Here is a 13133-nt window from a genome sequence, read left to right on the forward strand (position 1 = left end):
AGGGCAGGACTCATTAATGTACCCCCAACCCTACCACCAGAGGCACCTTCTACCAAGGATACCGCTGCCACCGCTGCAGGGCACCTGCCCACAAGGAGTGTCTGGGGAGGGTGCCTCCCTGTGGCAGACATAGCTCAGGTAAGTGGGGAGGGGTCACACTGGCGATATAGGTCACAGCAGGGGTAACTATGAAAGACTATGGTAAGTGTGTGTGGGGAGCTTCAGACTGCTTGACTCTTTGGCATTTGGGGGAGAGTGTGTGTGTATGTGGGGAGATATGCTTCCCCTTTTCTCCCCAGGGTCTCTGACATCAGAATGACCCTCTTTTCTTGTTTCCATACAGATCATGGGACTACCATGAGAAAGGTAAGGCAGGTCCCCATTCCCAGGGCAGTAGCAGAAGCCAGGACTGGGGGTGGTCAAGGCCAGGATTGGAACCCACAGATCTGGTCCTCCAGCTCTGGGTATGGTGACATCTGGATCAGGAGAGCAGACTCAGGACCAATGGTCAGAAACTGGGGTTGGGGAAGCAGAAACAGGAGACTGGCCAGCTTGGGGCTGAGGCTGGTCTTGGGATTTAGGAGAGGAGTCTGGGGACTGTAGGACAGGATTTACAGTTTGGGAAGGAGAGCAGGATTTGGAATATACAGAACCACAGACGTAGAGCTTGAAGGCCTATATTTAAATCGTGCCTCCGACACTTCCTAGCTATGTGACATTGAGTGAGTCCCTTAACTTCTGTGGGTCTCAGTTTCCCTCTATGTAAAATGGGGATAATCATCTTGATACTCTTTTCCTTCCTATTTTTCCTGGGCATATAGAAGAGGAAGGTGGGATGGGGGGGGGCACAGATAGCAGGAATTAGGCTCCACCTTCCTGCCTTCTCTTCTTAGCACAAGTCAAACCGATTGGCCCAGGACAAGAGGAAGAATGAGCTGGGTAAGTCCCTCTGGGAGAAGTCCCATCTGGCCACTGTGGGGCTGGGTGGTGGCTGGGAGGTGTCTGGGAGAGGAAGGAAATGCCCCGGAGGCCCTCCACATCCTCCTTCTAGGAGCAACATACAGGCTCCTAGCCTCCCCAGCCATCTGGAGGCTGAGCCCTGATTACCTGCCCTTTGCTCTTCCCCTCTTCCACCTTGCTTCTCAGGCTTGCCCAAGATGGAGGTGTGCCAGGAATACTATGGGCTGCCTCCACCCCCTGTAGCCTTTGGCCCTTTCTTGAGGCTGAACCCAGGAGACATCGTGGAGCTGACCAAGGCAGAGGCTGAGCAGAACTGGTGGCAGGTGAGGGTTGGGACAGAGTCCTCAGACTGGATAGACCAATGAGCCTGGAGTCAGGAAGACCTGAGTTCAAATCTGACCTCAGATGTTTACTAGTTGTGTGACCCTGGGCAAGTCATTTAATTTCTGTCTGCCTCAGTTTCCTCATCTGTAAAATGGGGATCATAATGCCACCTACCTCTCAGGATTATTGTAAAGGTCAAATGAGTCAGGAAGACCTGAGTTCAAATTCTACCCAGACATTTAACACTTACTAGCTGTGTGAGGCTTGGCAAGTTGCTTAACCCTAATTGCCTACCCAAAAAAAGAAAAGGGAAAAAAATTAAATGAGATAATAGCTGTAAAACACTTCGCAGTGTCTGGCATACAGTAGGTGTTTAATAAATGCTTATTTCCTTCCTTCTTGGGAGGGAATAGGAGAGAGTATATAGTATATATGGGGTAAGTTTTGAAGAGAGAATCAGGAAGGGGATTTAGGGAGTCTGGTTCCTTTCCTCCGTGCCCATCAATCACTCTGTCTTCTTCCTGGGCTCCAGAGGTCCCTTTAACCCTAGACCAGGAAAATGTTTTTTTCAGAACTGGAATGACAGCTGGGGTGGGAGAAGAAGAGCTCTGGGCCTCAGGAGGAGGGCTATGGGCAGCCAAGAAGGTTAACCCCCTTTTCAGCAGACTCAGGCCAATGAGAGAGGCAGTACCAGCACACATTTAATAGCTTTGGGACCTTGGGAAAATCTCTTTTCTTCTTTGACCCTCAGTTTTCCCCTCTGTAAAATGGGAGCAAAAATACTTGCTTCACTCCATCCCAAAGTAAATGTGATGAAAATGCTCCATAAACCATAAAGGCATGGAGAAATGGGAACCAGCATCTCCGTGGCATCAAAGATTAGGATGACCCAAAACGGCAAGACAAAAGTCAGGCTACGAGTAGAGAGACTTTGCATGGACAAGTAGAGAGGCAGATTGATGAGAAGATTGACAGGCAGCCCAATGGAGGAGCAGCTAGACACGCTTGCTCTGCTCCCCTCTGCCCCCATAATACCCCTTTATCAATGTCAACCCTCTCCCCCTGACACACAGGGCAGGAATACGGCTACCAACGAGACAGGCTGGTTTCCTTGCAAGAAAGTCAAGCCCTATGTTCATGTGAGTGTGGCCTGGGCCCCTGTCCCAGGTCCAGCTGGGCCAGAGAGGGGGAGTCCCCTTGGGAGGTTGTCCCAGGGTTGGTGTGTGGCTATCCCAGGCTCTCCAGGGGCCGGGAGGAGCTCAGGCTTCCATGGGCTTGGAACATTCTTTCTGACCCTACTGTTTCTTCTGTGTTTCTCCTAGGGCCCCCCACAGGACCTGTCTGTCCATCTCTGGTGAGTCTGGGAAGAGAGGACACAATTCCCTCCCCTCAGATGGTGTTCTGATATCTTCAGGCCAAGGTGTCAGGACAGGGTCACAAGATTCAGCATTGTACAGAACATTGGGCTGAGTGTCAGGGTGACCCACGTTCAAATCTTGCCTTAGATCCTCATTGGCTGTGTGACTTAAGCAAGTCCTTTAACTCACTGTCCCTCAATTTCCTCATTTATAAAATGGGGCTAATACCAGCATTTGCCTCACTGTCTTGTTGTGAAAAACAAATGAGATAAACCCTAAGATAATTAGATAGATAAAGTATTTAATTAGTGCTTACTATATGCCACAAGGCAGCTAGGTGGTACAGCAGATAGAGCGCTCTGGGCTTGGAGTCCAGAAGACCTGAGTTCAAATCCAACCTCAGATGCTAACTAGCTGTGTGACCTTGGGCAAGTCACTTAACCCTGTTTGCCTCAGTTTCCTCACCTATAAAATGAACTGGAGAAGGAAATGGCAAACCACTCCAGTATCTTTGCCAAGAAAACCCTAAGTGGGGTCATGGAGAATTGGACAGGACTGAAACAACTGCACAATGAATGACAACAACAATATATGCCAGGCATTGGGCTAAGCAAGAGGTGGGGTCACAAATACAGGGAGAAAGAAAGACAGTCCCCGCCCTCCAGGAGCTTACATTTTTATGGGGAAGACAAGTGGGGGGTTGAGAGAGGTATTGGGTGGTGGAGATGGCCTGGAAGCAATATGGAGGCCTGGTTCAGTACACAGTGAGAGAAGAACTTACCTATTAACCCATCTCGAGCAACTACTATGTGCCAAGCACTAGGGATACAAAAAGTGACAAAAGTCAAATCCTGCCTTCAAGGAGCTTCCAGTCTAACAGCATGAAAGCAGATATTTACAAAGCAAACTACATATAGAAAAAAAGGAAATAAACAGAAGTGGGAAGGCACTGGAATCCCGAGGGGTTAGGGAAGGCTTCTTGTAGAAGGTGGACCTTAAGGTCCTGTATAAACGTTAATTAATACTGGGATTATTTTGGAATCACAGGGATGGAGGGGACATTGAAGGTCAGCACAGTCTAGTATATAATTTAGGTGCTTAATGAGGGATTTTCTAGCTATCCAGTCCAACCCCTTTTTACAGATGAGCAGACTGAGTTGAAGTGAACTGTTTAAGGTCACACATGAAAGAAGTGGGATAACAATGATTAATAATTGACATATGAGTTTAAAACTCATAAAGTTGTCTTTTTTACATCCAATATCTTATTTGATTCTTATATCCTTGTGAGATAGTTTCTACAAGGTATTATTATTCTGGACAAATTAGTGCCCAGAGAGTTACCAGTACTTTGGCCAAGGTCACGCAGCTAGTTAAGTGTCTGAGACCAGACCAGCCAGGATGCCATGTTGCCTCTGCTGTACTGCCAGCTCCTCTGACTCCCAATCTTCCATACTTTTCACTGCCTCGATGAGGTGGAGTCTGGCTTTTCTTCAGTCTCTTACTTCATACAAGACACAGAATTAGAGACATAGTCAGATTAAAAAACACAACCGTAATAATAGCCTCTCATCTACTCTCACTGAGCACTTTCTTTTCCATTATCTGATCCTGGAATGCTGCCCTCAGCACACCCCTGGGAGGAGGCCCTTGTGCTGGGTTGTGCTTGGCCAGGAGTGATGGAGCCGGCCCAGTCCCTGTCCTGGGGGAGCCCTCAGTCATACTGGGAGGGGTGTGGGGACAAGACTCATCAGCCATCCAAGGGCGTCTAAATTGTGACTCAGAGGCTCAGAGATTTAGACTGGGAAGCATCTTAAAGATCACCGAGTCTGGACCTTTCCTTTTACAGATGAGGGAATTGAGGCCTAGGAGTTGTGATTTGCCCAAGGTCACAAAGACTAAAAGCTGGAGCTGAAATGAGAGGCTAGGTCCTCTGGCTCCAAATCCCTTGCCCTTTCCATAGTGCCTCACAGGCTCAGTTTATACAGATTTGATGAACACTCCTTGTTGAAAGGGGCAGCTCAGTGGCACAGTGGGTGGAATGCCTGCTAGGCCTGGAGTCAGGAAGACTTGAGTTCATATCCAGCATACTAACTATGTGACCCTGGACAAGTCACTTAACCCTGTTTGCCTCAGTTTCCTCATCTGTAAAATGAGTTGGAGAAGGAAATGGCAAACGACTCCAGTATCTTTGCCAAGAAAACCCCAAATGAGGTCACAAAGAAAGAGCCAGACACAATTGAAACAGTTCAACAACAACATTGACGGAAGCATAGAAGACTTGTCTAAATCAAAGTCTGTCTATGCCTGTGTGTACTGAGTACTCTGCAGGGCCCCCCTGGGTTGAAAGTCCAGGGACCAGGTTCAAATCCCAGCTCTGATACTGTCCATGTGACCTTGGATCTCAGGCTCCTCTTCTGTGAAATGTTGGGGAGAGGGGTGGCATGGCCCAGTGCTTTTAGGGGGCTGGATGTGGAGTCAAGATCTGGCCTTTGCCAAAGAAGCAAATGAGGTAATAGACTTAAGACATGTAGCAAACCTTAAAGCACCATGCAGAACGTCTGCTGTTATCACTATGGGACTAATGGGTTGGAGGTGGGATTGGTGTTCCTGTGGTGGTATAGAGGAGAGAACACTGTATGTGGGGTCAGGAGACCCCAGGTGCTTGAAGGCACTTTTCTAATACCTTTTCTCCACCCCACCCCATCTGTTTGGCTGCATTTTTAAAGGAGCTGTGGGAGAGCCCTGCTTAAGTCAAAAGGAGTTCTAATGAAGAGTTTCTGCAGCTGTGATTGGCTGGGGGGAGGAGGGGGAACAGGTGGGGAGTGCTGGGTGCTGCTGGGCACCTGGCCCTCCTCCCAGGTTCACCAACCTGGTAGAATAGAGCCCCAGGGGATGTCTATTGAGAGAAGTTCTGGGCAGTGCTGGGGAGCTGAGTGCCTGGCTCTCTGAAGGGGCAGTGGATGCTCCCCTCCCTCCTTCCTGGTGCCTCTTATTACCCCAGGTCAGGATGGTCTGCTTTGAGGCACTGTTGGCCCGGACTGGCCTGGCCTGCAGTCACCCCCTTCCTTTGTGGTCATCTGTCTGGCAGGTATGCAGGCCCCATGGAGCGTGCAGAGGCAGAGAACATCCTTACCGATCGTTCTGATGGGACCTTCCTGGTGCGGCAGAGGGTGAAGGACAGTGCAGAGTTTGCCATCAGTATCAAGTAACTTGCCCCTGTCCTGGGTTGTAGAGTGGGAGATATACACCTGTCCCTGCCCTCCTGCCTACTCCCCCCATAGGTGCTCAGAACAAGAGGACCATAGGCTCAGAGAGGGAATGGCCCTTGGAGGCCATTTAGTGCCCTTCTCCCTGCCATTTCACAGAAGAGGACCTGAGACCCAAGGTAATTTGAACCTGGTCTCTGGACTTCCACCCAAGGCTCTACTGTATCATTCTTGCTATGAGTTGGAATGAACCTTAAAGGGCATCGAGGCCAATGTATACCCAGAAACCCCTCCTATAACATCCTAGACAAATCACCATTCAATGTCCACTGGAAGACGTCCAGGGAGGCCTCCTAGAGTGGGAGCAACCCATTCTAATTGCCAGGAAAATCTTTCTGTGCATCAAATCTCCAGCTGCCCCTGCAGCCTTTTCCCTCTGGACCTAATTCTGTTCTCCTGGGTCAAGTAGAACCAATAAAACTCCTCTTCTCCATGACAGCCCTTTGAAGACTTGGATGGCCAGCCCATCCCCCCCAAGTTGTTTCTTTTCCCCCCTAAAGATCCTCTGATCTTTGATCATTTGGTCCTCCTATAGCCTGGTGGTCCCCAGCCTCAGACATTCACTAGCTGTGTGACCCTGGGCAGGTCACTTGCCTCAGTTTCCTCATGTGTGAAATGGGAATAATAATAGCATATTTCTCCAAGGGTTGTTGTGAAGATCAAATGCAATAATAATTGTAAAACTAGACGCTATATAAATGTCAGCTATTATTACTCTGGCTGCCCTCCTCTGTCCTCTGAGCCTCAGCTCCCAGAACCAATCACAGCCTTTCAGACAGGGTCTGTCCAGGCAGACGACCACAGGTCTATTGCCTTCCTTGTTAAGGATGCCATGCTACTCTTAAATGAAGCCTCCAATAGCACCAGCTTACATGGCTAAGGTAGGATTTAGTCACATGACCACCCCCCAAAGCCTGGAAGGATCATTTCTTGACCCTTGGCCTAAGGTCTTAGTCTTAGACCCTTTCTTTGCTGTCCCATAGCTTGCAGCAGCCTGCCACAGTAGAATGGAGCCCCAGGGGATGTCTGTTGAGAGAGGTTCTGGGTAGTGCCCTGCTCTCTGATGGGGGCCGGGCTGCATGCCCAGCAAATGCTCCCTCCTGGCACATTACAAGTCCTGCTTCCAAAGATGGGTCAGATACCCTGGAGTCCAAATGTTTCCCATTTGTCCCATGGTGGGTCGGGACCGTGGGGAGAAAGATGCACTCTGCCTGGGATTACAAAAAAAGGCCTGCTTGGCATCTCTCTCTGTGTCCGTCTGTCTGGGCAGGTTCAATGTGGAAGTGAAGCATATTAAGATCACAACAGGGGAGGGGCTGTACCGGATCACGGAGAAGAAGGCCTTCAGGGGGCTTGTGGTGAGGACCCTGTGGGATGAGTGTGGGGGAGGGGGAAAGGTGTCTAGAGTCACATCTGGGAGGCTGGACAGGTGTGTGTGCATGTGTGTGTGTGCATGTGCAGGCATGAGTGTATGTGTACCTGGGAGGGTGTGAAGGGGAGTGTGTGTGTGTGTGTGTGTGTGTGTGTGCAGGCATGGGTGTATGTGTACCTGGGAGGGTGTGAAGGGGAGTGTGTGTGTGTGTGTGTGTGTGTGTGTGCAGGCATGGGTGTATGTGTACCTGGGAGGGTGTGAAGGGGTGTGTGAGTGTATGTGTGAGTGTGTGTGTGCAGGCATGAATGTATGTATACCTGGGAGGATGTGAAGGAGTGTGTGTGTGTGTGTGTGTGTGCAGGCATGGGTGTATGTACACCTGGGAGGGTGTGAAGGGGAGTGTGAGTGTTCAGTAAGGCTCCTCCCAGAGACAGTTGTCTTCTCTCCTAATCTCAAGGGCTCCCAGGGGCCTGGATGGCTCTCCCTAGCTCTGCGTCAGGCACAGATTGGTGATGTTTGCTGGGCAGCTCCCAGACCCAGGATTCCTAACTGCTCACTGTGTTTCTTTCCTAGGAACTGGTGGAGTTTTACCGGCAAAACTCCCTGAAGGATTGTTTCAAGTCCCTTGACTTGACGCTGCAGTTCCCCTTTAAGGAACCAGAGAGGAGGGCCATTGCCAGAGCTCCAGGTAAGCTCTCACAGGGCAGTTTGGAGTCTTGAGTCCTGTGTTCAAATTCCACTGTCACCAATTCTTCATGACCTTAGTCTAGTCGTTTAACCTTTCTGGATCTCAGTTTCCCTATCTGTAAAACGTGGAAGTTGGTCATTTGATTTCTAAGGTTTCTTTCAGCTTTACTTTTTATGAGTTTGTGACCTGGAGCCCAGGGAAATGAATGAACAAAAATGCATTTAATACAAAAACAACAACCCAACCCAGTGTCTGCCCCCAAGGAGCTTTCCTTGTAAGTGGGACAGAGGGGAGAAGACAGTACACAAAGGAGAGTGGGTCTATGCACACCTGCCCTTCCATGCTCTTGTCTCTGTTTATCTCTCTTTTTCTTTTGCATCTCTCTGTCACTGTCTCTTTGTCTCACTGTCTCTCCCTTGTACACTCACATACTATTCTAGTCACATGTTAGAAGAGCACACATACTAATTCTATCCCTTCCACCCCAATACACACAAACACACACACACACACACACCCTGACTCCAGAGAAGAGAAACCAGGCAGGGGTGGTTGGTGAATAGGCATTTATTAAGCTCTTACTATGTGCTAGTAACAATACTGATACCAAGGCAGAGACAACCCTTGCCCTCAGGGAGCTTCCATTCTGATGGTGGAGACATCTGTGGGTGGCAGTGGAGTGTGAGGAGGGAATGCAGAATGGGGGGACACTAAAGGCCATGGAGGAAAGCCTGGGGTGAAGCTAAGACCTCAGGGTCTCCAGGAGCGCAGAGCAGAGGGATTATCTCTTCCCAGGCATGGCTCCTGGTGGGCTCAGAACTTTGGAGGTTCCTTCCATCTCTGGGACCCGGGGCTTATGTGTGTGCTTGGAGGTAAGGAGCAGGATTTGCCAGAGGGCATCCTCCTTCGTGGAGTCCCGCTATAAAGGAAGGGCCAGATGGAGTCAGTGATGGCTAGGTGGCAGAGGGGACTGCCCTCAGGAGGACAAGCAGACACGTTCTGAAGGGCCTGTCTTCCTGAGCAGCATCTTTGTCTGAGAATGACTCTTCTATGGGGGCCAACTGCTGTCCACATTTCCCCCTTCACTCCCCCCTAACCCTCCACTTGTTCTGCTTGTGCCAACTGCTTTGTCTGGGCCTTTGGCACTGAGGTACCAAGCAGGCTGTGAAGTGGTTTTTGTCTTCAGCTGCAGGGAGCACCAGATACTTTGGGTCGGCCAAAGCCCGCTATGACTTCTGTGCCCGGGACCGCACGGAGCTGTCTCTCAAGGAGGGCGACATCATTAAGATTATCAGCAAGAAGGGACATCAGGGCTGGTGGCGAGGGGAGATCTATGGCCGGGTGAGCTGGGCCTGGGCTGATGCCAGGGAGGGGTCCAGATGGAGTGGGGGTAGGAGGTGGGGAGGGGAGAAGGCTGAGGTCAGCCTGGATTGGCTTCATATATTAAGTTGAGGAGTGGGAGTCCAAGCTTCATCCCATAGGCATGGCATTCTTCACCTTTTTTATGTCATGGATCTATGGAGTCCCTTCTTAGAAAAATGTTTTCAAATGCATTTAATGTATTTTATTTAATACACATGATTACAAAGAAAACCAATTAACCCAGGTTCACAGACCCAGGTTAAGAAACCTAGCTGTAGGCCATGGGGAGCTGCTGGAGGCAGGCCGAGGGTGGCTCCAGACCCTCCTTCCTTCCAATGTCACAGAAGAAGATTCCCAGCAGAGCTGGCAGGGCATGTCCAGGAGGGCCCCTGGCCAGCTCTAATCTTACCCTCTCTCTCTTCCTGTCTGTTTTTAGATTGGTTGGTTCCCATCCAACTATGTGGAGGAAGACTATTCTGAGTATTGCTGAGGCTGGGAGCCTGGTTTCTACAGAGTTGTGACGCTACCTGAAGCAGGGACCTCTGAGACCAGCCTGAGGGGGATCACTCGGGCTCCCTAGGAGGGCTCTTATCAGGTCTCAGACCCAGACCCTGGGGACTGCTAATTTATGAAACTCTGGTTTCCTCCTTGATTGAAGGAAACCAATTTAAATAAAGATATAAAAGAAGAGGGGAGGTCTGTCCTGGGGATGGGGGGCTCCTTGCCCACAAGAAGCCTAACAGCTCATCTCTCAGGAGGCCAGAAAGAAGAAAGGAAGCTTCAGTTTTGGTGAGGGGGTGAGAGAGAGATGAGCTAGGGTTGCATCTGCCTAGCAGAAGCTAGGTGGCCCCCAGGTTGGGGGGGGCTGCCCTATCTCTCTGTCAGCCTTACCACTTCCTGCTCCACACTATCATTCCTCCCTCCCCCCATCACCACATGTGGGTGCACACACACACACACACACACACACACAGAGTCTCTCGATCTCACACACACACACACACACATCCCCACTGGAAGTCACAGTCACACGTTGGTTGACATAGAGACACAAAATCCCAGACATGCAGAGATATGTTCAGACATACAGAATCACATGTGTAACATATCTACAAATAAAGACTTTACATAAGTTGCTTCTCTTCTTTGGGACTCAGTTTACCCACCTGTAAAATGAGGGTGCATTTGTTGGTATGAAGTGTAAAGAACACTAGATTTGGACCCAGAAAATTTCATCTTAAATCCGCTCACTAGTGGTATGACATTGGCCAACTGACTTCATTTCATGGGCCTTTCTTTCCTTACCTGAAAACTGGAGCGATAAGGCTGGGTGAGCAGGTGATGTGGTGGGATTAGAGCATTTGGTCTCTAATTCCAGCTCTGCCACTAAGATCCCTGCATGATTCTGGGTAAATCACTTCCTTCCCAGGGCCTCAGTTCCGTCCTTTGTAAAATGAGTCAGCTAGATCCCTAAGGCACCTTTCCTGCTCTCATATGCAGTACTTCACACAAGAAAAGCAGACACACTGAAGGCCCACCTCCCACAGTTGTACACCATCTCAATGATTTCCTGGGCTATTGCCCCAGTGGACCCAGAGGGAATGGTTGGTGGCTGTCAAAAAGTGAAGGAAACATACCTAATTTGGACCCACGAGAGGTGTTCTTCTTGGGGCAGGGAGGGATTGCTGTCCCTGGTTATGCCCTTTCTCTCCAGACCAAACCTGCTTTACACCTGGCCCATGACCTCAAATCACAGAATGTGATTTGCCAGACTAAGTCCCCTTTTACTAGGGGACATCAGGGGTTAGTGGAAAAGACATTGTGGTAGATTTGAGGACACAGGGTTTCGGTTCTAATCTCAGCCCTGCCACTTATTACTTCTGTGACTTTGGCCCAGTCATCTCTCTTGGGTTTAAGTTTCTTATCAGTAAAAGGAAAGGGTTGGGCTAAATGTCCTCTGAAATCTCAGCCAGGTCCAAATCAGTAAACAAACAGAAGTTTGGAGATGTTAAAAAGGCTTGCCCAAGGTCATACAGCTAGTTAGTGAGTGGGCCAGGTCTAGAACCTCAGCCTCCTGGCTCCCTGGGCTCTTTCTGTTATACACAGGATCTGGTGCTTTCATGGTGAGTGGTAATGGTGGCGGGTTGGGAGAAAGGGTCACCACATAGGAGCAAATGTCTACTGCTGGGACTTTGAGTACTGGGTCAGACAGGTGTGTGTGTGTGTGTGTGTGTGTGTGTGTGTGTGTTGGGAGTGGAGGAATTTGGGCAGGGCCCTGCTGAGGGTCCAGAGTCTCTACGCCTACTCTTACCCTTCCCCTGGGCCCCAGGATCTTGGGGGCACCACATGAAGGGAGGCATAAATTAGTTTAGTCACATGGAGTATTTGCATGACCTTGAGTCTCAGTCTCCACAATCCTGGACATTCAGTTCAGTTTAATTCAACCATCATTTATTAGGCTCCTCATGTATAGAATGTTGTGCTCAGTCTGGGAAAAGATCAAAAGTTGGGATAAAACATGGCCCTTGCCCTCCTGGAGCTTATAGTTTGTATGCAGGAGGGGTGGGGGATGGGATGGTGCAATGGGTGGATGTAAAATGGTGTAATGCACGATAATACTTTTAAAAGTACATCAGACAGGTGCACAGCAGACTTCAGAGTGCCATGTTTGGTCCAAGGTAGGAGAAGTTTTTTATCCCCTGGAGGGATCAGGAAAAACTAATGTGGAAAATCCTGATGCTGAGTTTTCAAGGGTATACAACTTGTAAAGAGGAGGAGAAAGGGCAAGGCAGATATAGGAAATATCTGAAACAAAGTATCGGAGGTAGGAAAGGTGGGGTATTCCAGGCATGGGAAGTAGTCTAATTGGGATGGCCCACAGAGTAGCATGAGATAAAACTAGGTGGTAGGGTAGTGGAGAGAACCTTGAATGCCAGACTAAGGCCTTTGAACTGTAGTCAAGAAGCAACCAGGATTAATGGAAAGATTTTGAGCAGTAGAATAATACGATAGTGTTTTTTATTTTATTTTTTTTAAGGGCTATGAAAGATGGCCTAGAGAGAGACAGAGATTTGAGGAGGGAGGATGTTATTGGAATAGTCTTCAGGGTCCATTATGAAGGATATATGAAGTTCGAAATGATCTTTTAAAGCCCTTTCAGTTCTAAGCCTAGGCATGATATGAGATCTTATGACTTGTTTACAATGGAGGGATTCCATTCTACCTGGTGGGGCTGTATGCTGCCCTCTGGTGGGCTGATGGCTCACAGTTCAGTCCTGACATTGTTGGTGTGCTCCTGACCCCATAGGGCACACATGCTGACTTTTGTCTAATTTGTAGGGTATGCCATAGAACCATAAAATGTTCATGGCAAAATGCCATCATTTCACTGATAATGAAACTAAGGCTCACGGAGGGCTTCAGAATTTGTAAAGATTCTGGAGAAAAGGATTTTCAAAATTTGTGTTGGAGGTTGGTCTAGATAGATCCTAAATTCACTTCTAACTCCTAGCTTCTTTGAATTCTTGGATATTTTCAGTGGGAGAGCTCATTACTTCTTTTTTTTTTTTTTAATAAATTAACCTTTAATTTTTAAAATATTTTAATTTTTTTCTCAATTTCATGCAAACAAAAAATTTTAACGTTTGTTTTTTAAAATTTTGAGTTCCAATTTTTTTCCTTTCCCTGTCCTTAAAAGAAGGCAAGCAATTTGATATAGATTATAAAAGTGCAGTCATACAAAACATTTTGTATTGACTAGATTGCAAAATAAAACACAGACCAAAAAAACCAAGAATAAT

At 48.5% G+C, this 13133-nt stretch overlaps 1 protein-coding gene across 1 annotated transcript in view; it reads left to right on the forward strand.

Annotated features, from left to right (window-relative positions):
• The window catches only part of VAV1 (vav guanine nucleotide exchange factor 1), a 37496-nt gene extending 27026 nt beyond the window's left edge, over nt 1-10470 (forward strand). Inside the window, exons 14-24 of the mRNA XM_069083173.1 lie at nt 41-138; nt 344-366; nt 894-939; nt 1147-1283; nt 2358-2423; nt 2607-2638; nt 5734-5850; nt 7182-7269; nt 7857-7971; nt 9158-9312; nt 9770-10470. Of these exons, the coding sequence (XP_068939274.1) occupies nt 41-138; nt 344-366; nt 894-939; nt 1147-1283; nt 2358-2423; nt 2607-2638; nt 5734-5850; nt 7182-7269; nt 7857-7971; nt 9158-9312; nt 9770-9823 (931 nt within the window). The 3' untranslated portion in view covers nt 9824-10470. The remainder of the gene's footprint in view (nt 1-40; nt 139-343; nt 367-893; nt 940-1146; nt 1284-2357; nt 2424-2606; nt 2639-5733; nt 5851-7181; nt 7270-7856; nt 7972-9157; nt 9313-9769) is intronic.
• Nucleotides 10471-13133: the final 2663 nt, after the last annotated feature.

Source organism: Petaurus breviceps, unplaced genomic scaffold (genome assembly GCF_028583685.1).
Source record: "Petaurus breviceps papuanus isolate PSGF00001 unplaced genomic scaffold, PetGlider_PUasm1.0 172, whole genome shotgun sequence".
Lineage (NCBI taxonomy): Eukaryota > Metazoa > Chordata > Mammalia > Diprotodontia > Petauridae > Petaurus > Petaurus breviceps.